The sequence below is a fragment of the Coniophora puteana genome (assembly GCF_000271625.1).
Source record: "Coniophora puteana RWD-64-598 SS2 unplaced genomic scaffold CONPUscaffold_2, whole genome shotgun sequence".
Taxonomy (NCBI): Eukaryota; Fungi; Basidiomycota; class Agaricomycetes; order Boletales; family Coniophoraceae; genus Coniophora; species Coniophora puteana.
Window position 1 is genome coordinate 832,850 of NW_006913054.1, and position 21,172 is coordinate 854,021.

Sequence of the window (21,172 nt, forward strand, 5' to 3'; positions counted from 1 at the left end):
GCTGTCCTAGATTGAGATTCATCGGCAGTAAATGGGCTATGAGACTGGCCGAGGACAATAGAGATCATCCGGCGGGAGGACGGAGATGGTGCGATTCGGACGGGGACGGCCGGAGGGGACGGGCACGTGCTGGTGGATCAATTGTTTAGGTCAGTTCTGGGGAGTGCGTTCCTTTCGTATTTTCCATATGCATCGGACGGGGGAGGCGCAGAGACAGGGGTGGCGAGTCGCTATGTTGGTGATGTTGATCACGGCACAGCGGGTGGCGGGGCAGTTTTTACATGTCCACAAAAGGAGATAAGAAAAGTTTATATGGCATATGATAGGATTACCGAATGCAATAAAGCGAGGCTACCGACGACCCTGCTGTCTCTGGAGTGTGCCGCACTAGCACTGGCGCCCAAGGAGACGCTGGATTTGCATTCCTTTTTCCCATTCCGCGGCTGCATCTCCATCATACGCTAAGCCTCCGATACTTCCAAATCGGCAGCGCCTTCTTCTCCTTCTCCCGCTGGACCCCTCTTGCCTTTTGCGGCGGACACCCATTCGTCGTCTTTCCATCTACCGAGCAGCGTGCAACAAGACAATAGCCCTGGGAGCTCATCCACTCTTAAAAACCCTGCCATGCTCCCTTCAACAATCCAACAAGCCCCCGGCTCCACCTCAGGGCACCACAAGCCCCCCTCATACACCCAGGCTCAGCAACAAGCCTCCGCCACGCGCACCCATACTCAACCCCACCCCCACACGAATACCCATACGCACACCCACGGCCCGAGACGCGGTCACCATCACACCCCGTCCATCGACATCTCCTTCGCCCCGGGTGCACCCCTCCCCGACGCCATGTCGCCCCTCGCACTCCAACCCCGCCCATTTCCACCGCCCACCCTCACCGACGTTCCGGTCGAGTACATATTCGATCAGCTACGGAACCTCGCTCCATATTACTGGAATAAGCCCGAGACCGCCGACTGTACCATCGGTATGTTCACCGCGTCACATACGCATTTTACACCAATCTCATCTCGCCTGTAGTAATCCCAGTCCCAAATAACCGCCCCCGCCCACTTCAGGCGCTTTCGACGCCCGAGTCGGCGGCAGAGCACGCAGCACGGCGACGGGCTATGGAGTACGCGTTTAACAGCCATCCGGCCCATCCTCCGATCGTGCTCAAGGTTTGTTACTTCTCCCGACATTAACCCCTATCTTTGTGATTAACCGCCACCTTTAATTAGTTGCATGTAGACTATCTCACCGCGCGGTCCACGTTCCTCCGCGGCCTCTTCACTGGCAAATCACCTCACGAGCTTCTCCAGGACTTCCGACGCACCTCCTCCTCCGGCACTGCACCGTCCTCACCGCCCCCTATCCCCCCATCCCGCCTCCCACGCGTCCTCCCAAATTCGCCGCCGGGCCACCCGATCGTCGTGCTGCCCGTGCCCGACCCAGCCTCGATCCACCTCGTTTTCTACTGGATGTATCACGGCAAGACGCGCTCGCTCGAGGACTGTCTCGCGCAGGGCATCGTCGAGTGGGAAGGCGTCGCGCGCAACGTCGAGTACCTCGGCCTCCCGAGCGAGATCAAGATCTTCCTCGGGCGGTGGTACGGCAACTGGCTCCTCCCCAACCCGGCGCGCGACGAGATCGTCGCGAACCCGTTCGGCGAGGACGATGACGATGATGAAAGTGATGATGATGATGACGACGACGGGTTCTCCGCGGACGAGAGCGGCAGCGAGATGAGCTGCGGGGAGGACGACGGGATGCCGCCCCGCCGGGAGATCCTCGAGCGGGGGCGGAATCGCGCCGTGCGGCCGCTTGCGCGGGGGCACCCGCCACGGCCATGACGATCATGATGCATGAACTGAACACTAGAGTACTCGTTTTTGCTACGGTCGTGCTGGTCACGCGTCATCCCCAGCGTCTGCGCGCACTCTCCGCTTTCTAATAACGCCCCCAAACGCCCCGTCGTCTACCTACGATTTCTGATGACATTCCCGACCCCATACACTACTCACGCCCGTCCACGCCTACACTTACGCTCACGTTCACGGTCCTGGTTCCTCTGCACTACTGTAAAGTACATTACATCCGCACTTTTCATTTTCATCTTTCATCTTTCATCTTTTCATCCTTCGCACTTCACACTTCGCACTTCTAAATTTCACACTTCGCACTTCTAACTTCCCTTGTTTGTTGGCACCCCGGAGTCCTTTCTGCTTTGTCCCGTTTCGTCTATCTTTATTCAGTTGCAATTTCATCTCGCTCGCACTTTTCGCATCCTCGGGGCTCGCTGCCAATCCATCTTGAGCGTCCACAATTGCGCAAATGCGCTGGCACCTGATTGATGTGTGAGGTTAGTCTCGTCTGTTGGTGAAGGATTATGAAAATCGTCGCCGACGGATCTATTGTTCCAGCTACGAGTCCGACACCATTCAAATTCGAAGGAATTCCTGATGCTGCTTTGCATCGGATTAGGCAGCTTGGGCAAGTATTTGTGGATCCATGGACAGGCAATTGTTGGACTCCTTTGTTCCTTAAGCTTGCTGCGTTTGTTGGCTTTTTTTGACCGACCTTGATGCGGCGAGTTCTGGGCGAGGAGCCCAACAAGACGCTAGTGGCTTCCCGCCACCCGGTGATCCTCATGGTCACAATTCCCAAGGAACAGCAAGGACGGAGTTCTACAGCAAAAGCACAGACAATAACTGGGACTATAGGTGACCAACGCCCCATGTACACATGTCCTCGTACATACTATCCATTATAATCACAAAGCGATCGTCGCCGAAGGCCCATTCAAACCGCTTGGAAGAAGTTGGAGTCGTGGAAGTTGCCGAAAGGCACGCACGCACACACGCGCAAGGTTCGCACTCTATAGTCTAGATCTTCGTTATCTTCGTTGACGTTTATGCCGTAACGCGTCGTGGCGGATCCGATCGAGGTGGACCCACGCAATTCTTGCGAATCTTCGCTGGCGCTTGATATTACGGCAACTCGCGTCGCGTTCAGGTTGGAGATCTATCCCTATTGAAGGAAACTTCGAGATTCGCCAGTCGTGACAATCCAGATAATCCACAGAGGTAGAAAGTTGCTCGCGATCGAACCGAAGATAACTGAGCCTGAGAATGACTTGCGCATATAGCGGTCCGGAAGTCTGCACGGTACCTGGATGGCACCGCGGCGCAGTGCGCAGTGTTGAAACGTTCACTTCCCGACTTCCCGCCCTAGTAGTAGCGCCCGCTGGTCCGGTAAGCCACATACTTGCACGCAACGCGCGCAGGGCCGGACGAAGTAATAGCCCCGCTGGTTTCTGCACTCGCGACTCGTCCTGCTGGGATAAGCGAAAACAAAAGAGAGAGAGACGAAAAGGAAAGATGCGCTAGACAATAAGCGCGGGAAGAGCCGAGGACGGTGACAGTCAGGGGAGGCGATGAATCTCGCGATGGGCGCGCGCCTCTCAGTGGCTCTATACACAAGGCAAAGTGTGGAGGGCGCGGTTTGCCGCCACGGAAGCAAATTTGGGTTAAGTTGTAGGGTTTTTCGGTTGAGACATCCTGAGACAGACAGGTGTCCCAGAAGCTTGGTTGCGCATCATAAAGCCTTGTTGGGCAGCGTAGAGTCGGACAATAGCACTTCGACAAGGCATTGTTCTCAGCTGTTCTCAGCAATGGAAAATATAAGTTATGTGAAGTCTGTATGTTCTCATGGACATCGCTACAGTAGCTCCTACGCGGAAAATTTCATAGGGCATGATTCATTGTTTATTCCTTCACTCATCGGGACAACCCCAGTCAATCGCTAGGCATTAATAAACGATCGCGATCACTTATGAATTCATACCATTCTTGCGTTAGTGGCACACGAGGAGGCACGTCATGTTCGAAGAAGCGGACCCTGATCAGAGAGAAGAAGATCAGAGACGGAAGCAAAATTTAGTACGGAGCTGATGTCGGAGGTGTTTTGCGGCCTGTCATCGCGTCACCAAGAGAGGTCTCTCCCGACAACTTGGCGCGGGTCGGAATGTTCAAGCATCAGCTGCCAGGCGGCCAACAAGGCCGGAGTTGCTTCAGGCCCACCTCCGAGCAAAGCGATCAGCCGCGAGCTCCGTATGGAAACGAGGAGGTCTAATAATGGCGCCTCATGCCAGCGCTCGTTATGTTCACATGGAGTTCAGAGCTGGTAAGTCCGTTTCAAAGGACTTCTAGACTTGGCAGGCAACAGCGAAGAACAATAATGAATTCAGCAGGCTAAAGTGAAAACGCGTACCTGTGTCTGCACAACTCGATGGTGGATGGGAAGTGGGGTGTTCACAGAATGGATTGAGCCAGAAAGTGGAAATTCTAGTATATCATTATTTCAGGAGAATACATAGCTGTAAAGATATAAGGCGACTCGTTGAGTGTTGTACAGTGATATATTGCTGAGAATGAAACTCTAGTTGTAATTTTGGGGGCCGTAAAAGATCCAATATCCCTTGAGCTCGGCGGCGTACACGTCGTCTCACAATCGCAAGGGTGGCGGGGTCCATGGAGCCTGAAACAACAAAAAATCCCGATTGCCAAGGCGGAAGCAAAATGTGGTCACCAGAGAGCCGTTGAACGAAACACAATTGGTGAAACAAGGCAAGACAGGCACGAATCGCAACAGACAAAGTTGGCAACATGTCGGAGGACAGAACAATAAGGACCATTTCTACGGGAATAGAGTACAACCACGCACCGAGTATAACCGTTTCTCCATCATGTTCCAATTGATATCTTGTAACCATGGGTGTCCCATGACATCTTCGATGCAATTCGAGCCCAATCGCTGTCGTGGGTAGTGCTTGAGCAACCCCCGGATAATGTTCTTCAGCTGAGGCTTGATGCGAAGACGCTTCCACCAACGGCATTGGCCGGACTGGATACGCTCTACTAATCTGGTTTTGGTAGGAGCGTTGAACGGCTGGCCAAGTAAAACCAGAAAGAACATGACGAGCAAAAGTCAAAGAATTCATCAATCGTCCAATTGGGTAACGCCAACCATGTCGATGAGATGGTTAGCAAGGTACCAGCGAGTATATAACGGGAGAGGAACGTACCAGCCGTTTTGTTACCATCTGAAACAGGACCACGCCTGCTGCCCACCAATCAACAGCCTGTGGGATGAATTTATCTCGCGGCTTGACGTCCAGTTCTGGAGCCATGTACGCATCGGTGCCCTCGTCTCTGAAGTCCTCAAAGTCTCCTCGGGTGTCTTTCTCCATAACTGAAAGTCCAAAGTCCGTAAGCACCAGGTATCCATCCGCGTTCACGAGCAAGTTATCAGGCTTCACATCGCGGTGCACGATGCCTTGCCTATGCAGGAAGCCTAGGCCACAGACGATGTTGGAAAAGTAGAAGCTCGCCGTGCGCGAGTCAAACGGCCCACTGTTCTGGATGAGATCCGCGAGGGTGCCTCCGTGCGCGAGCTCGAGGAGAGTATACAGGTTGATGCGGTCTGAGAAGACGTCGACGAGCCCGGCAACCCATGGTCTCGAGGGAAGAGAAGCGAGAACTGCTCGCTCTCCGTGTATGAAGTTCTATATATCTCGCAATTAGTGTCTGACGGGTAGCCAAGAAGACAAGTAGCTCACGGGGTCATTCCTGTACTTCTTCACTAATATCCTCTTGCTAACGGTCTTTATTGCAAACACCACTGGCTTGCTACATTGGCCAGATGCATCGTCAGCTACCTGGACGATGCCGACTGTGGCAGACTCGCCCTTTCCTGAGTTATTGTATCAACAACTCTTCGGAAGAAGCGAGGGGTGCCTGTCACCTACCTATTGTCCTAACATATGTGAGGTCCTTGAGACTCAGCTTCTGAGGCAAGAGATTCTGTTTAATTAGTGAGCTAACGTTCGTAAGTAGTAAATCACAGAAAGAATTTATCGTACCACCCGCGCGTTCTGTAAAGTGGACTGATCAATCGGCAGAGGTACTTTGTGGGGAGCGGAAAAGTTAACAAGAGGTACGCGTGGTCGCCGTGGGCCGACAGTCGCATGTGATCTCCTGTAGGCACGAGCATGGCTCAAAGACCATAGTATTCCGCGGCCCATAGCTTCTTTGCTAGCCAGCGTACGTCGACGTCGGTAAGCTGGGACCGATCTGCTTCTGGTTAGAGGAGAACGAGTAATCGCCATCCTGATAATGCCGCCGATTTTTCTGGTCGCTGGTTTGACAAACGGAGGCAAGGAGATGGGAGCGAGCACTACGACTGTATATGCAAAGTGAAATTTGGGAAGGAAGATGAGAGATTTCGGAGCGATGAAGTTTACTGGCGTACTTAAGTACCTTTCGACACCAGCAGGCGCTTTGATCCAGGGGCGCCGTTGAGTCAAAGCAAACTGACCTCTTGCGGACTCATCAAGTCGATGTCGCTTGGACCGTCTCTGCGTGACCGTCTTCGTGAGTCCATGTATGTGCATAGACGCATAAATCAAAGCTTGATTGGAGAAGCGGAGAGTCGTTGGAGACTAGCTCTGGAGAGGAGTGATGTGCAGTGAACATGGGAACGTGGGAATAACTTCGAAGCTCGTCGGATGACAAAGGGGCTGACAATATTTACCGATGCCATGGTACCCCCGACATGATCGACCAGTGTCCAACTAATGCCCCTTGGGTACCCTTCTTGATGCTTGACAGCGTCATTCTCCCTGTACCACAGGGCTCGAATGAGTTGCCGCAGTTTCGAACCCTTGTAAGCCTTCACCTTTTATGTTAGGTTTCTTGGTAAGCCAAATTTGTTCCGCTCTTAGGATGCCCGTAACAATTACGACAGAGTTTACGCAGCACATAGATGCATGGGCGACGATGAAACGCCAAAAATGACTTAACTGCTTTACCTTCAATTGTGCAACTAGCAGTGCACAGTGAGACTTCGATCAGATCGTCTGTGGATGACTTGGTAGATGCTTTTGCCAGCTCAACCTCAGAGAGCTCAAAGGCTATCGGAAAACCAGTCAGAGCAAATAACGCGGCGTACCTTTTAGCCTTGCAACCAACGAAGTGCATCCCCGGCGTACATTATTCGTCAGATAACTACAACGAGTGTATGTATGAGGGCATGAACCCCTAGACGTCATTTTACGATTATACAATGTTTCTATCGGAACTTCACTCCAAGCGTCATAAACACAGAGACGGAAGAAAGCAAACCCTTAATGACATACAATGTAGATGGACACCAGGACACATCAATAATTCAAAAATGTACGAACGAATACAGTCTCAAAAGCGGATCTGCACGCCAATACGGTCTCTCTCGCACACTCACCCTCGCCTAGTTATTCTCTCAGATTCCGCTCAGTTCCCAAAATGGCTCCTAATCGCGTTCTCCATATCCGCCGCCAACAACTGGTGCACCTTGGTCGTCGGGTCGAGGAACTGCATCCAATAGAACGTGTTAGCCTGGCCCTGCTGCATGCACAGGTCCCAGTTGCTGATCCCGGGCTCCGCTTCCACATTGCACCCGTCACAGAAATCTGCAAACTGCGCGGTGTGCGTGAAGTTCTGGGAGAGCGGGTTCTGCCACAGGTTCATCAAGAACCCGTAGGCGTCGTAGTAGATCGCTTTGTCGCCGAACTTCTGGAGGTTTGTCGCGAGGTTGGTGTTGACCTGCTGGATGGCCTCGCCGTAGTTGGTCACGTCCGAGGTGGAGTTGGTGAAGTAGGCGTTGACGACGGGGGCGACGTGCCGCGGGTAGACGCTGGGGACGAAGACGGTGGTGGCGCCGGCGTCGACGAGGGTTTGGACTTGGTCGGCGATTAGGGAGGCGAGGTCGCTGGCGAATTGGGTGTTGTCTCCACCGAGGTTGATGTGGATGAAGGGGAGGACATCGTTGTTACCGATCCATAGGAAATGCAACGTCTGCGCAATGGAGGCTTGAGTGTCGGCCAGGCCAAGGTAGGTGGCGATTTGGTCCTTGGCGGACGGCGCATCTGCATCGGACTGCGTGAAGTTGTTGTCGACGGTGGCGCCGAACTTGGATCCGCCCGCGGCATGGCCGAAAGCGTAGTCGGTGAAGGTGGGCTCGTAGCCGAGCTGGTTGCTGAGGTAGGAGACGGCGACTGGGCCGTTGGTCCAGGTGTTGAAGCCGTAAATGGATTCAGGGTTGCCGGCAACGTTGTGTGCACTGCTACCATTACCATTGTCGGAGAGGTTGTCTCCAAAGGCTACCATCTTTGTGAAGGGGAGCTGGCCCGAGGCGCCTGAGATTTCGTTTAGCGATCATGCACAATAGCTGAAGATAACTCAGTGCAAAGTAAGGACGTACCATCAGCCTGGGTACCGGTCTTGCGAGACGAGACGGAGCATGTCTTGTTGATGGCAGCCGCGTTAGTAGCGGCAGCAAGTGCGACGAAAGCGAAAGTCTTGGAAACAAACATAAGAGTAAAGAATGTGCCTGCTTAACCAGAAGCAGAGATGGAAATGCGGATGAGGCATGATCTCGGAAAGGCTCTTTTATACATTTGAAGGGGGATGGATCAACTCGGGATCAACATGCTTCACCGTACTATGAGCGATATGGTCGTCAGGAGTAGCATATCGTTTAGCTGGCCGTTTCTATGCTCGTTGCGGGCATAAAGACAGCTAGCAGTAGTCTAGAGTAGTCTCGAACTAGACCCTCTGTATAGATCTGCTTGACGTGGGAATAAACGGGGATGGGACTGACAAGAGATGATGGACAAGTTGACGAAAGGAGTTTGAGTTGACAGCGAGGGTTTTGTAAGCTGGCACAACATCACAGCCGTAACTAACTGCCCCTCTATGCGTCTAAGTCCCTAGTAGCACTTAGCATATGGCGACGCAGTGGCTAGATGCATGGGGAGTGCTGACATTGACGACCAGTTTCAATGCAGCATCGTAAAAGCCGTTTTTCCAGGTTGGTTTGGTGTCAGAAAGCCACAAGGCCATCCGCAATTCAAGTGCAATGACAACTTCATGCACCATGACTGGAGTCTTTCAGGTAAGCAAAGCAAGCGCCACGGAGGCACACGTCTACAAGTTGTTGAGTACATACCTACTTCCTATCCATCGGAGAACTTATGATAAGAGTGGATGCTAACCTCATTTACTGACATCAGCGTGATAAAGGAGGAGAAGAACTGAAGCAGTTGGTCGGCGCTTCTTTTGCGAGCGCTCCGAGTACCCGAGAATGGCCACGTGGTTTCGGCTAAGGAAGGCCAGTTTTGGCCATTGTCGAGTTTTCCGAGTTTACTCTTGTCGAGGAATGCGAGGATGAGCTCGCGAGGGATCAAAGCAGCCCTCCAGTACACTGGCATCCCTGCCTCCTGGCTCAACAAACGTCCAAAGCTCCCCTCACGAAACTGGCTCATCTTCCTCTCCGTCACCTCCTCCGTCACCTCATACTACATTTATGACCGCAGACAGTGCACACGCATCCGCGACGAGTTCAAGGAACGCGTTCGCCACCTTGCAGAGGAGCCCCTCGGCACACAAGACCTTCCGCGCAAAGTCCAAGTGTACGCATCCAAATGGCCTGGAGACCAGGACCCCGACACGGCAGGCAGATTTTTCAAGAAGTATGTCAAGGTGAGTTTTTAACTGCGCGCTTTGACCTTTCCTTTCAAAATCTTCATTGCTGACTTGGCTTGTGCGTCTACTTGTAGCCAATACTGGTAGCAGCTGCGGTGGACTATACCCTTCACGTCGGCCGCAAGCACGGCGACACCGAACGCCTCATCTACGACCAGACCGTCGACCGCCGCCGCATCGACGCCGGGCTCGACCCTGAACCCGCGCCGCCCGTCCCCCTCCCGCACTTCCCGTCCTATGCAACCCAACGCGCACGCGAGCTCGAAGGAGGTACCATTCTCGTAGGCCGGCACACCCTCAAGGAGTACCTTGCCGGCCTTTCGAGAGGGTGGTCCGCCGGCCTGGCGCGCGTCGACCGCGAAGAAGCCCTCGCGCAGGAGCTCGCGTCCGACGGCGCGTTCGACCTCCCGCCCGACCCCGAGGACCCCGCCGCCACCCTCGACGGCGAACCAATACCCACACAGTCGCGCCTTACGCCCTCCATGTCGCTCGGCTTGCAGCCAGATTTCCGTACTATGCAGCAGCAGCAGAAATCCGCCGCTCCTCAGTCCGCGGACGCGGCCTCGAGCTCTGTTGCGGTGCCCAGCGAGATACCGCCACAGCCTCCCATGCTCTTCGTCCCCTTCACCGATCACATCGGGTTCCGCCAGGTTCCTTGTATGATCTGGGGCTTCTTCAACGAGCGGCACAAGGTTCGCGCCGGCGCAGAGGCTGCGTACAAGCTCATCATGAACCACACTCGGCCAATCATCCCCCCTTCCCCCTCATCAACCACGCCTGCTTCAGAATTTGCTGCTGAGGAAACGAAGGACGCTTCGGCTGCACCATCGTCGTCGTCGCCGACGAGCACAGGCTCCCCAGACCTCGACTTCGACACCCCTGCCGAGTCGTTCTACGAAGGTTCATTCCACCCCTCCGAAGTTGAAAAGAGCCGGGAAAAGTACTACAAGGACCTTCCAGAGAAGCTTTCTCTGGCTCGCGACCCATCAAAGGCGAGCACAGGCCAACAGGTGAAAACGGAGGTGGAGCTGCGGCAAGAGCGCCTGACGAAAGAGACGCGCTGGAGGAACGACGTTGCCGCTTGGGAGGTGCTCAAGCCGGGACAGCCCGCCACCTGGGACCCTCGCTTCGAGGGCGTACTCAAGGTCTTCGACAACCCACCCAAGGATGAAAAGCAGCCATCTTCGTCATCTTTATCATAAAGTCGATGAGCCTGCCCAGCCTAGGATGTTCTCGCTGCTTATGGCCATCACGTATTCGCATACTGAATAGACATAGACATACACTCCATCTCACGACGTATATAGGTAATCACGTCTTAATATGCTTGGGGGCCGCGTAGTCCGACCCGCTCACAATGTCAACCTCGCCGCTTGCCAGAAAAGCTTCCAGCTCCGCAATTGGATCGTCGTCTGGCACTTTACGTTCCGTTATAGCGGCTAGTGTTTTTTGTGAGGCAACATCCTTGGAATTTTGAGCAGTAGCGTCCTTGTTGGCTGCTCGTTGGCTATCGCGGAACAGGTGAGAAAGCGAGCTCGTAGCACCAGAGGGCCTGTCGATAGCAGCCGGCTGAAAAGAACCCCAAGGCCTCATCAAGCCCATAGGTTCACGCGCAAATGCTCTTGTTCCAGAAGCGCCGTCCTTGTTCACCGTTGCCGGCCCGCGCTTAGTGTCCAGAACCGGTTCCTCATAGGTCATCGCATAAGAGTTGTTTCCCTGAGGCTCCGGAGTACCAAAAGGAGCGACGTCAAACCCCGCCTCGTCAAGGTAAAAGTCTTCGTCACCAGAAGCCCGAGCGTCCTGAGGAAGAGCAGTCCGAGTACCAGCTTCAAGATTAGCAGGAAAGCCAACGTCGCCGTCAGAGCTCGGCAGAAAGAGGGGTTCTCCCCGCGAACGACTCTAGAGTGGCGCAGATGCAAGCTGAGTGTCAGTAACTAGGTGGAGGAAATGGGTATTACCTTCGCCTCGCGAGCAGGGCTAACTGGGGACCGGTCACTACCTCCAACGCTGTGCTTGGAAAGCGAAGACCTTTCTCGCGGTTTCCATGAGGGGTTTGCCATTGTTGATGGTTTAGCGCCTGCGCGTCGGTCGACAGAAGTGACCGTAACCTCCGAGAAGCTCGAACGAGAGGGTTGATCTAACGGAAGCTTCCTTATGAGTTCGTCAACCTCAGAGCTCGACCAGTGAGTCTCAGAAGACAGCTTGTTCTTCCCCTTCTCGGCTCTGAGGATATCCGACAAGTCCCGTAGCTCCTCATTATCGGAGGAAACCAGATCCTCAGGCGACTTTGAGCGACGTAGCGTGGTAAAATCCATGTCGAAGTTTGGCTTGAATTTGCTTTTGCCCTTGGAGTTCACAGTGCTTAGATTCTCTTCCTCGTCCTTGATATCCACTTTGATGCGCCGTCCCTCGCTGAGCATAATATTTTCCCGGACATTGCTATTCTTATGCAAAGTGTCGAGCTGACGTAGTACGGGAGCAGCTTTGGTCTTCGGGCGTTTCGAGCTTGACTTCTCTTTAGGTGAGTCAATGTAGATTTTCTCAGAAGTTGGCTGCGCCTGCGATACTTGAGCAGTTTTTGGCTTTTTACTCAGAGGCTCAGGTTCTTGAGTGGGTGGTAGGCTGCGTTTCCTAGAAGGCTTAGAAGGCTCTGACAATCCGTCCCGACAGCTACGCAGTGTTAATGATAAGCATACAAATGGGCAAGTGCTTACCACAGGTGGCGGCATGCTGTCTTGTCCTTACAGGTATGGTTACATCTGCGCATCTGTGAGGCATATGGATCTTATGGGTGATACCAGATTACTCACTCATATTTTCCATCGAGGCGAGTCTTGCGGTGCTCAGGATCTGCTGTCGACATACCCTGTAGTTTGGCTTGCTTCTTATCTCGCGTGTTGTTGCCTATCCATATCAGAACTGCGTATAACCCGTGTAAAAAGACATACCTCGAGAGGCTGTCAGGTCTTTCACGGGGGCCTCTGTTACTTCATCATTGTCATCCGGGTTCATATTCCAAAAGTCCGGATCTTCCTCGAGACCGGCTAGATCCGACTCCTGCAAAAGTTTCAGCACAATAACTTGTATCGAAACAAATGTATCACCACTGAAGTCATCGGCCGAGTGTTCGGAACCGGATATTGGCTTGCGGGAATCCGAGGCTTGTATTTCTCCACAACGGTGACGCCAGCGAATTGTTCCTACGAACGGTGTCATTGGAAGTGACGTCTAATGAACTGCAGCGACTCACGGAAGAAATATAGACTGTGACAAACTGACTTGGCTTCGTCAGTTGCGCAGTCACTGTGAACGACTTCTTGTCTTTGAGCGCTTTTGTTCTAGATAAAGTTAGCTCGGCTTCGGTGCATAGGAGTGATTGAGACATTTACGGGGTACACCGGTAATCAATGAAGTCATTCTCAGACGTGATAGTGAGAATTGTAGTCCTTCCACCGCCGCGATGTTTACTCTTCTTGAAGTTCGGAGAAGCCTCGCCTCTTGCGATGAGACCACACTGAATGTCGAGTTCCACCTCTACCGGACTCTTTCCATCGCTGGGGTGTATGCGGCTTTCCTGAACGGTGAGGAAATACTTTGGAAGCTCGCATACAGCAGCAAGCACTTCTACCCCGAAGGGATGTCGACGGTTTAAGAGCTGTTCATGGCAACGTCAGAGAACTCCTTAGAACCTGAACTACTTACCATCTCGATCTTATGTGCCGTCTGAGATGCGAGCTTCTCAACAGAGGAGATGCCATGTTCAGCAAGGACCTGTGACCTTTCGTGAGATCTGGGATTCGTCACTCAAGAAATTAAGCTGCCTTGATCCTTCAATCGCATTAGTATGTGAAGTCATATAAGAGAAATCATGCACACGATTTTTCGCCAATATGCTCAATTTGACGCAAGACTATTGGCCTATCCTCCCACGCCTTCGCGTTGAGACATCTTACCCTATAGTTGTGAGGATAAATCTTCAGGTATCGTCAGCGCGGGCCGAATCACCCACAACTCCAGGCAAAATTTGACGTGATTGCCATTCTTCTTGATCAATGAGATATCTAACGCCGCTAGAAACTGTGTTAATTATTGGGCGAAGACGAAGATGGTTATCGAACCATTTGCGATTCGTACGACATGGCGGAATATAGAAAAGGCTTCAAGGTAAGGCTGACTTTCTCCGCTCCTAAATTCGGGAGTATTCAACGGTACACCAGCAAGGACAGCCTAGAATCCTTAGACCAAAACGCTATGTCACATGCAAAAGCAACACCTTACCTGTATCAACAGAAAAACTTTGTCTGAAGTGGTTTGCACTTTTTTGATGGTGAACCGAATATCATCGTGTCGCCTCAGTTGTTCGTAGACCTTCGGTAATTTAGTCGACAGATAATCCTAGAAGGACTGAATCTCACCTGTTTCTCTCCGGCACGAAGCTTGCTTTCCGATAACCTATTACCGCTTAGCAAGTAGGCGGTAATCATGTGCGAGAAATGTTACTCTTCCGAGCTTGAAATTGCCTCTAGCTGATCGAGGTATCAGCGGTATATAAAGATTAATGAAGCTCATGGAGCTCACAATATTCCGTACGTTGGCTGACTCTGAGAGACCGAGAAGGGTTTTCATCTATAGGGTGGCCCTAAGATAATTTCACGTGCAGGATAAAGATCATATTCACCGTTGAAAGTTTGACGTAGAACTGAATGAAATTGAGCAGGAAATTTATAAGAAAAAAGAAAAGAAAAAAATGATTGCTTACCTTGCTCATAATATCGCCGTATTCTGTTGACCGAAGATCGGCTCCTCCTTCTGAGCTTTCAACAAGTTCGCTTTGGCGTAAACTATCGACGCTCGCCAAAATGATATCATCGACGACGTCTTGCCACGTCTTGTCCGCATCTTTCGTAACTGAATAGTGATCAGGATTTTGTTGAATACGACAATAGAAGAAGGATTGGCGAAGCCAGCTCTTAGCAGAGTTGACATCGGTGATGGTCCCTAAAGTTATCTCAGAGTTAAGATGCTCAGTCAGATTAGTATGTAGGTTGCTCTCGAGAAGCGTTGACCCCTGAGCTAGCTCCCGATATTTGTCCTCGAGCTTAGGCTCACACATGATGATTGCAACGCCGTCTTTATCTAGATATCCAACATTAATCATGAGTTCTCCCATGTAAGAAGCTCATAAATGCGCACCAAATTGAGGTCGGCCCTGACATTGATTATCAGCCGTGAAGCTTTTGAGCCGAACAACAGCAGACCACTCACCGCTCGCCCCATCATCTGCATCATATCCAAATCAGAATACTCCTTGGTTTGCCCGTTCTGAAAGACCTTAACACCTTTAATAACGACTGTGTGAGCGGCTGATGATGGTTCAATAAAGAGCCGTCTTTTTCTGAAGTAAACACAAACGAAGGTTGACCCCAACGGCCAGAGTCTAATGAATGATGAGAAACCATCCGGCGTGAAATATCAAACGCCTACGGATGTCGCAGTGAGAACGCGTAGAGTCTTCTTCAGATACAGTTCCTCGACTAGTTTCCGATCGTCCAAGTTGAGACCAGCGTGGTGAAAGGCTATCCCGACGGCTGCAAGGGCTGAGAGTACCCATGTCATCATTTCCTTTAGGCGGTCATGTGAAACAACGCATACCAGCCAAATCCTTATCTTTGAAATGAAAGTCCATTCTGTATCTGGTCATTATAAAAATCTAACGGCGGACGGAAACCACATACTTTGGCGGCGGATTCCATGGTAGCTGATGCTTGTTCTTCATGGCTTGCTCATATTCCTTCGCGAGAACCTTGGCAGTTGTGACTGTACCTACAGTTGTTGTTAACAGTGGAACAGTCTAGAGTATGCAGATAGACAACGCACCTTTCCTAGTAGAGCAAAAGACGAGGATAGGTTTATTGACAGAATGGCGCTGCATAATCTCGAAAAGGCGTCCATCCAGGGTATGAGCGTACGCAAAGTCGTTCAAGCCCTTGGGCCTGCCAATGCCGTAGACATGTCGAGAAAGTTTACAGGGTCGATACTCGTCCCCAAACTGGCGACATAATCAGTCAGTTGTGCAACATGCAAGAAGATCAAAAAATCTACCTGGAATACTTGCGCAGGTCGCGCCGAAGAGGCAGAGCTTCCTATCCATGATGCAACGTCCTGAATGTTGGGGACTGTTGCCGAAACGAGAATGAAGCGGACGCTGGATCCGCGCTTCTTCATTCGAGCTACGATTACCTCGAGCGTACTCCCTCGGGACTCGTTCAGGATATGAACCTATATAATATAAGAACCGACTCGACCTCACGTTGTGAGGAGCTTACCTCATCAACTAAAAACAACTGAATCTGAGATAATATTCTGGCATGATCACCCCTACACAGGTCAAGCAGGATGCATAAATCAGACAGTAGAATCTCATTCTTACCAATTCCGAGTCAAACTGTCCCACTTCTCTGCCTAACAAACCCTATTAGACGGGTAAACTGAAGGCGCTAGCCCTGCTTACTGTCGTCACGCTGTTGAAGACACCCATCAGTGAGACTTGAATAATGAACCCTCGTATACCTACATCACACGAGCGCTTTTGGCATCGCCCCAAACTCCCTTGCCGTTTGTCACAGTGTCACCGGTGAGTTCACAGACTGCTACAGTGAGCATTATGGAGGGCTTATAACATGTCGTCTGCGTACTTTTGATGCCGAGACCACTGAATTTCGTGGACCACTCCTTGAACTTTTCTGCGCATAAAGCCTTCGAAAACAATCCTGATTAGCTATAGATGTTTGGGATGATGTGTCGACCTTACCTTCGTAGGAGCAACGTAAACACACTTCGTGTTGACCGAAGCTTCAGAGAGCATACGGATGATGGACAACTCAAATAAAACAGTTTTCCCGCTGCCCGTAGGAGCTAGGGCTGATGAGTCCAAAGCTGAAAACGAGTTATGTAGAGCTTACCGCTGATGACCTGTCGGCGACGGTGTTATGAACTCGCACACTATATGCGCTAAATACATACGAGATTTTCAGGGGTTTTCAGGACCTCAAACAAAGTTCAGCTATAGTAGATCATGTGGAAAGACGTCACCTTACTGCATCCAAACAAGTAGACTGAATCGCATTGAACACACCAAACTTAAAGACACTCCTAAACACGTCAGCTAAGGAACGTGAGCATATCAATCAGTCGCCCCAATTGGTCGATCTCACGTAAGTCCGAGACGGGCCTCAGCCTCAACCTAGCATTCTGAGGAGACTGCGGGGCGGGTGAGGGATGTGCTTCATTCCTCGTTTGAGAGTAATCATTGTAAGAGACATGTTGAGGAGCGGGTGGGTGTATCACATCATTGCTCCTCTGACTGCCTGATTGACGTCTAAAGGAAGAGTATTCCTGAGGGCGGATGGGAAAGTGACCCCCATTGTACAAATTTGTAGGATGGTCGTAGGTACCAGATTGGCCGATATGCCCCACTGAAAATGGAGGAGTTTCAGAACCTACCGGGGGCCACATTAGCCAGGAAACGTGGTCTGTTTGATCACGAATACCAGTCTCACAGTAGCCTTGACTATATTGAAATTCAGCCTCTGCGAAAGGGCTTGAGGGTTGGTAGTGCTGCCCATACCCGGGGCTCGATGGAAAGGAGTCAAGTCCGCTTCGATCTTGTTGAGGGTTAGAAGAGTAAGGCTCTAGAGGATGCTTTGGCATTCGTGTGAGAAATATGCGCATATAATCACACCTATATCATCAGCGTCCATAACATCATAATATTCAGCTCGAGGCTCCGGGCCAGGACTCATGGCATATCCCTGTTCGATAGGATGAGGAGATGGAGATCTCTCTCCGGGAGGATGATAGTAGGATGACGGAGAGCCATGTTCTTGGTTGCTCGGCGCCCAGTTACGATACATGTTCCACCTCAAAGTTGTAGTCAAAGAGAAAGGAGACAATGAGCCGACGCGTCGCGACTCGGAAGCAAAACACGGTCGCACGTGATCACGAAAGAAGCGATCTCGCGGAATGTCGGTCACCGGCGCCGGAAGCTTTCTTGCACCTGTGTTACCCGCATCGACCGCCTTCCAGCGGTCATCTCACTCTTTTTCTCGCTCGAACCCCTGCGATGGCAGAACGTGCCAGCAAGATTGAAGAGTACATCGAGAAGTCAGTACGCGATCATTCACCTCCCTTGATAGCACCATTTTGAGACTGCTGCGCACACAGGATTCACTACTCCGACCGTTACTCGGACGACATTTATGAATACCGCCATGTCATCCTCCCCAAGCCCTTACTCAAACTCGTCCCGAAGGAATATTTTGACAAGGAACAACCAAACTGTTTGCGACTCTTGAGGGAGGATGAGTGGAGAGGCATCGGCATCACCCAGAGCCTGGGTTGGGAACACTACGAAATACATGGTACGTCGTGATAAACGTAGTATGTGGTTCAAAGTTGAAAGTAGCCCATGATATCAGCCCCAGAGCCCCATGTACTGCTCTTTCGTCGTCCAAAGAACTACGTTCCACCTCAGCAGCCTCAGATGATGAAGCAGACTAGGAAAAAATAACGACTCAGGTCAATCTCTTCACTCATGTTTTATACTGTAGCATTATCGGGTCCGTATTCTTAATGTTATTCTCTGCAACCCCACCTATTGCTATGCTATCCATGCCTTATGTGTTATTGGTCGCAACCTCACATGTTTATCATGCATCATACTCTACGTTGTGTCAATGCCATGGACCGCATGGCGTCCTTCTCTCAATTTATTTCAGGACCACTACTACTTACTATCGGCACAAACAGGAGGTCACAACGTTGAATTGACATTCCGTTGGTGATTTGAGCTTGTGGTTTCGGGTCTGCACACACACGCATTCTTATCCCTTTATGACAGTCATATCAGCGACATAGATCATTCTTTCGTGAGTTCAGACGTACGATATCTTGTCTTTCTTATCTATTCTTACGAACATTTCGTTCATTAGTACGAGGACACGTGCTCCTCAAACTTGTCATGGACCGTGACGCGTGAATACGCACAACATCGATTTTACAGCACACGTCAAGGGACAGGCCTCCCCGGGCCTGTACCTACCTTGGACAATCTTACTTCGGTTTCACCGAGACCGACAATTGTAGTGGCGCTTCACACGCAGATGAAAACCTTGATATACTCTCAAACTCAACGTTATCCAATGTCGTCGAGTTCGTGAGACCCACTGAGGCGATAGGTTCGCAAAGGGGGGAATTCACATAAGATCATTAATACCGTTCTGTAAGTACTGGTGACGTCTGGACTCTGGGATGAGCTATAGATAAGCCACAAGGCGGTACAAAGCTGGTAAATTCGATACATCTAAGCGTGTCACGATGAATGATTGTGCTAGACGCATCATGCCACATGAGACAACATACACAGGCGGAGAATTGTCTGACGTGAAATTCCTGCGATGGCCCGGCTAAGCCCCTGAAGCGCGTCGGCTCTGTGAGCGTGTACCGCGCCAATCTGCCGTATCTTCCACCTACTATCGGCCAGTCGGAGGGTTGGCGGGGGCCTGGGCGCCCAAAGATGCCTAAGTTGACTGTCGACACATGCGAGAAGTGAGAAGGCGATAGGTAAATCCAAGAACGCGTCTACGGATTCACTACGGCTCTCTGATAGTGGTTTCGCCGAGCGAGTCGTCGAAGGTACTTCTTTCAGTACGGTCCGGCTTATGCGAACTATGGGTAGCCGCTACATCGACAGACACACACTCGGCGCTGGGGTGGCTAGTGAGCTGGTTAAGGTCGACTGTCGTAAAAATGATTGTGCGTGTTCCAGCTTCTGCGCTTGGTCGGCGATCGAGTTCCAGGTCCTTTCTCTTGAGGACGCGATAGATGTAGGTGACGATAACAAGAAGATTACAAATGACAAGCGACAGCGCGATCTACCCAGAATTGTCAGCCACGGAGTATCCTGGAGCATGCGCGACCCAATGGTGCGCTCACCTCAGCTTGCGCCGTGATTGTTTGCAAACCAGGGTCCGGAGTAAGAATAAATATCACATGAACGACGCTAAGGAGTGATGTCAAGATGCTCGTAGAGAACGCGGAAAGAATGAGGATGCGTTGGTCTTTCGGAGAATTGACCTCTCGCAATAGAAACACAGGAATGGCCACGAGAGCCACATCAGAACTGAAGTCGGCTGTCCGGATTTCTTTGAGTCTGCTCTCCAAACCAAATTCTTGGGCATGTGAGCTACTCACTAACAACTTGTGCAATCGCAATTGAGTCCCCAAGTCTACATTGAAAGGCCATAACCGGGTCCTCTTCCCAAGAAAGGTCGTGACCGCAAACATATACCTTCTGGCACAAGAGACCAACAAAGATGGCTCCGAATACTGCTGCAGCATAGAGCGAGACTTGACGTAATTTTGTCGCGCCCGAGGACAGACGCACAAGGGAAAAAATCAGGCTAAGTCGAGCGCTCCTACACGAAATGAATATATCATCTCTGGAAAACCATCACAAGGAGAACGCACCACAGACAAGTCGTAAACCCAAATATCATAACCCAATCAGCCACTACATGACCGGTAGGGGATTCACCGGGAAACGGTGGGTCATCTAAGGAAGCATAGATCCAGTAGTCTATACAGGCGTTGAAAAAGGCGACTACTCACTTTCCGAACCTGTGATGCCCATGACCGCAAAAAGACTGGCGATGGCTCCGACTAACGAGGCGGCAGCCCAAGCATCCTCCCACCAGAAGCGTCGCTTCCTGACTCGATACCACAACCTAAATGTCGTCGTCAGAATGGCGAGTCCATGCATGATGGACACGGACGCTGAAAACGCAAGTATAAGTGGGAATGACACCTTACCGAATACACAACCCTGATTACTCACCTCTGACAGAAGTCAGGGAAGGGTGGATGACATCAAGTCCGTCCCGCATGAGCACTGGTCAAGACGATGGTGGCGAGCTACGAAGACGGGAGCCAATGAACCCGGGAGACCCGGCAGGGCGCGGCCTGCAGATATAACGCTATATTTGTCGTGGAAAGAGGATCTGTGGTGAGGAGCGTGGAAGATAGAGAAGGAGAGCGACATACATAGCCCAACCTGAAAGAGCGTTTTCTATAGCTGCCACGAAGGGCGGCTTTCTCGCGGGCTGCTGAGTTCAGAGGGTAATAAATCTGAGCAGCCCGCCCGCCCGCTGAGAGAAGTGACAGTGCACGAAAGTTATCTGCCACGCGGATGGTTATTTATACGAGATTGAAGCGATTCCACTTCCATGTCCCATGGGCGCATGGGCAGGGTCCCGTCTCGGGTGCTGCCTCGCTTTCGGGATGGGGGCGCATCGCGATTGAAAGTTACGTTAAGGTTCGCGGTCGGCGAATCTTCCCAGCGCAAGCTGAGCGCAAGTACCCACCGTCATCTAAGTATGTGAGCAAGTTCTGAAGTTCCCAGGCAGCTGGCTCATCAGTAGGTATCGCGGCGTCTTGCGGCTACCATGCCACGCATCATTCGGGGTGAACATCAGAAGGTGTAACCTGCTGTAACGAATGAATGGTCGAGACCACGTGAGTATTCTCGCAATGAC

The 21,172-nt window shown here is 51.5% G+C and overlaps 7 protein-coding genes across 7 annotated transcripts; 3 read left to right on the forward strand and 4 right to left on the reverse strand.

The window, feature by feature from the left end:
* The first annotated feature begins 697 nt into the window (after nucleotides 1-697).
* On the forward strand, nucleotides 698-2,269 carry CONPUDRAFT_134717 (uncharacterized protein). The gene is made up of 3 exons (XM_007766336.1): nucleotides 698-985; nucleotides 1,039-1,178; nucleotides 1,239-2,269. Exons 1-3 carry the CDS (start codon nucleotides 847-849, stop codon nucleotides 1,848-1,850), a joined length of 891 nt encoding a protein of 296 aa, XP_007764526.1. The 5' UTR covers nucleotides 698-846; the 3' UTR covers nucleotides 1,851-2,269.
* A 2,068-nt stretch (nucleotides 2,270-4,337) lies between these two features.
* On the reverse strand, nucleotides 4,338-6,600 carry CONPUDRAFT_134718 (kinase-like protein; the record flags this gene model as incomplete). The annotated part of the gene is made up of 4 exons (XM_007766337.1): nucleotides 4,338-4,536; nucleotides 4,723-4,947; nucleotides 5,084-5,545; nucleotides 6,583-6,600. The coding sequence occupies 4 exons, from the start codon at nucleotides 6,598-6,600 to the stop codon at nucleotides 4,504-4,506; spliced, it is 738 nt and encodes a 245-aa protein (XP_007764527.1). The 3' UTR covers nucleotides 4,338-4,503.
* Nucleotides 6,601-7,124: 524 nt separating this feature from the next.
* CONPUDRAFT_134719 (uncharacterized protein) lies at nucleotides 7,125-8,449 on the reverse strand. Its single transcript, XM_007766338.1, has 2 exons — nucleotides 8,299-8,449; nucleotides 7,125-8,233 (listed from the first exon to the last, which is right to left on the reverse strand). Exons 1-2 carry the CDS (start codon nucleotides 8,408-8,410, stop codon nucleotides 7,329-7,331), a joined length of 1,017 nt encoding a protein of 338 aa, XP_007764528.1. The 5' UTR covers nucleotides 8,411-8,449; the 3' UTR covers nucleotides 7,125-7,328.
* Nucleotides 8,450-9,257: 808 nt separating this feature from the next.
* Nucleotides 9,258-10,931, forward strand: CONPUDRAFT_134720 (uncharacterized protein). The gene is made up of 2 exons (XM_007766339.1): nucleotides 9,258-9,578; nucleotides 9,656-10,931. The coding sequence occupies exons 1-2, from the start codon at nucleotides 9,264-9,266 to the stop codon at nucleotides 10,781-10,783; spliced, it is 1,443 nt and encodes a 480-aa protein (XP_007764529.1). The 5' UTR covers nucleotides 9,258-9,263; the 3' UTR covers nucleotides 10,784-10,931.
* Nucleotides 10,932-11,277: 346 nt separating this feature from the next.
* On the reverse strand, nucleotides 11,278-17,096 carry CONPUDRAFT_117042 (DEAD-domain-containing protein; the record flags this gene model as incomplete). Its single annotated transcript, XM_007766340.1, has 31 exons — nucleotides 11,278-12,251; nucleotides 12,296-12,340; nucleotides 12,392-12,485; nucleotides 12,530-12,638; nucleotides 12,832-12,919; nucleotides 12,971-13,236; nucleotides 13,284-13,384; nucleotides 13,456-13,535; nucleotides 13,591-13,651; nucleotides 13,700-13,808; nucleotides 13,860-13,949; nucleotides 14,160-14,207; nucleotides 14,260-14,280; nucleotides 14,341-14,717; nucleotides 14,775-14,790; nucleotides 14,847-14,944; nucleotides 14,994-15,018; nucleotides 15,066-15,178; nucleotides 15,234-15,268; nucleotides 15,317-15,404; nucleotides 15,459-15,630; nucleotides 15,684-15,860; nucleotides 15,908-15,959; nucleotides 16,012-16,043; nucleotides 16,093-16,102; nucleotides 16,156-16,228; nucleotides 16,277-16,337; nucleotides 16,393-16,538; nucleotides 16,601-16,628; nucleotides 16,679-16,746; nucleotides 16,796-17,096. 31 exons carry the CDS (start codon nucleotides 17,094-17,096, stop codon nucleotides 11,516-11,518), a joined length of 3,720 nt encoding a protein of 1,239 aa, XP_007764530.1. The 3' UTR covers nucleotides 11,278-11,515.
* Nucleotides 17,097-17,650: 554 nt separating this feature from the next.
* CONPUDRAFT_134721 (cyclin-dependent kinase regulatory subunit) lies at nucleotides 17,651-18,707 on the forward strand. The gene is made up of 3 exons (XM_007766341.1): nucleotides 17,651-17,744; nucleotides 17,805-18,001; nucleotides 18,059-18,707. The coding sequence occupies exons 1-3, from the start codon at nucleotides 17,704-17,706 to the stop codon at nucleotides 18,148-18,150; spliced, it is 330 nt and encodes a 109-aa protein (XP_007764531.1). The 5' UTR covers nucleotides 17,651-17,703; the 3' UTR covers nucleotides 18,151-18,707.
* A 123-nt stretch (nucleotides 18,708-18,830) lies between these two features.
* CONPUDRAFT_141691 (uncharacterized protein) lies at nucleotides 18,831-21,081 on the reverse strand. The gene is made up of 9 exons (XM_007766342.1): nucleotides 20,682-21,081; nucleotides 20,476-20,614; nucleotides 20,250-20,414; nucleotides 20,109-20,217; nucleotides 19,833-20,056; nucleotides 19,575-19,771; nucleotides 19,339-19,513; nucleotides 19,002-19,168; nucleotides 18,831-18,895 (listed from the first exon to the last, which is right to left on the reverse strand). The coding sequence occupies exons 2-9, from the start codon at nucleotides 20,522-20,524 to the stop codon at nucleotides 18,836-18,838; spliced, it is 1,146 nt and encodes a 381-aa protein (XP_007764532.1). The 5' UTR covers nucleotides 20,525-20,614; nucleotides 20,682-21,081; the 3' UTR covers nucleotides 18,831-18,835.
* Between the last annotated feature and the right edge of the window lie 91 nt (nucleotides 21,082-21,172).

Excerpts from the sequence above, each read along its gene's own strand:
- CONPUDRAFT_134720 (XM_007766339.1), top strand. The coding sequence starts at position 9,264 with ATGAGCTCGCGAGGGATCAAAGCAGCCCTCCAGTACACTGGCATCCCT. Across the intron at positions 9,579-9,655 it reads TTTTCAAGAAGTATGTCAAG|CCAATACTGGTAGCAGCTGC; the intron begins GTGAGTTTTTAA and ends GTCTACTTGTAG.
- CONPUDRAFT_134717 (XM_007766336.1), top strand. The coding sequence starts at position 847 with ATGTCGCCCCTCGCACTCCAACCCCGCCCATTTCCACCGCCCACCCTC. Across the intron at positions 986-1,038 it reads GACCGCCGACTGTACCATCG|TAATCCCAGTCCCAAATAAC; the intron begins GTATGTTCACCG and ends TCTCGCCTGTAG. Across the intron at positions 1,179-1,238 it reads ATCCTCCGATCGTGCTCAAG|TTGCATGTAGACTATCTCAC; the intron begins GTTTGTTACTTC and ends ACCTTTAATTAG.
- CONPUDRAFT_141691 (XM_007766342.1), bottom strand. The coding sequence starts at position 20,524 with ATGCGGGACGGACTTGATGTCATCCACCCTTCCCTGACTTCTGTCAGA. Across the intron at positions 19,169-19,338 it reads TAGCCACCCCAGCGCCGAGT|TCAACTTAGGCATCTTTGGG; the intron begins GTGTGTCTGTCG and ends ATGTGTCGACAG. Across the intron at positions 18,896-19,001 it reads TCAGACAATTCTCCGCCTGT|CTCATCCCAGAGTCCAGACG; the intron begins GTATGTTGTCTC and ends GCTTATCTATAG.
- CONPUDRAFT_134721 (XM_007766341.1), top strand. The coding sequence starts at position 17,704 with ATGGCAGAACGTGCCAGCAAGATTGAAGAGTACATCGAGAA. Across the intron at positions 17,745-17,804 it reads ATTGAAGAGTACATCGAGAA|GATTCACTACTCCGACCGTT; the intron begins GTCAGTACGCGA and ends CTGCGCACACAG. Across the intron at positions 18,002-18,058 it reads GGAACACTACGAAATACATG|CCCCAGAGCCCCATGTACTG; the intron begins GTACGTCGTGAT and ends CCATGATATCAG.
- CONPUDRAFT_134719 (XM_007766338.1), bottom strand. The coding sequence starts at position 8,410 with ATGTTTGTTTCCAAGACTTTCGCTTTCGTCGCACTTGCTGCCGCTACT. Across the intron at positions 8,234-8,298 it reads GACCGGTACCCAGGCTGATG|GCGCCTCGGGCCAGCTCCCC; the intron begins GTACGTCCTTAC and ends ACGAAATCTCAG.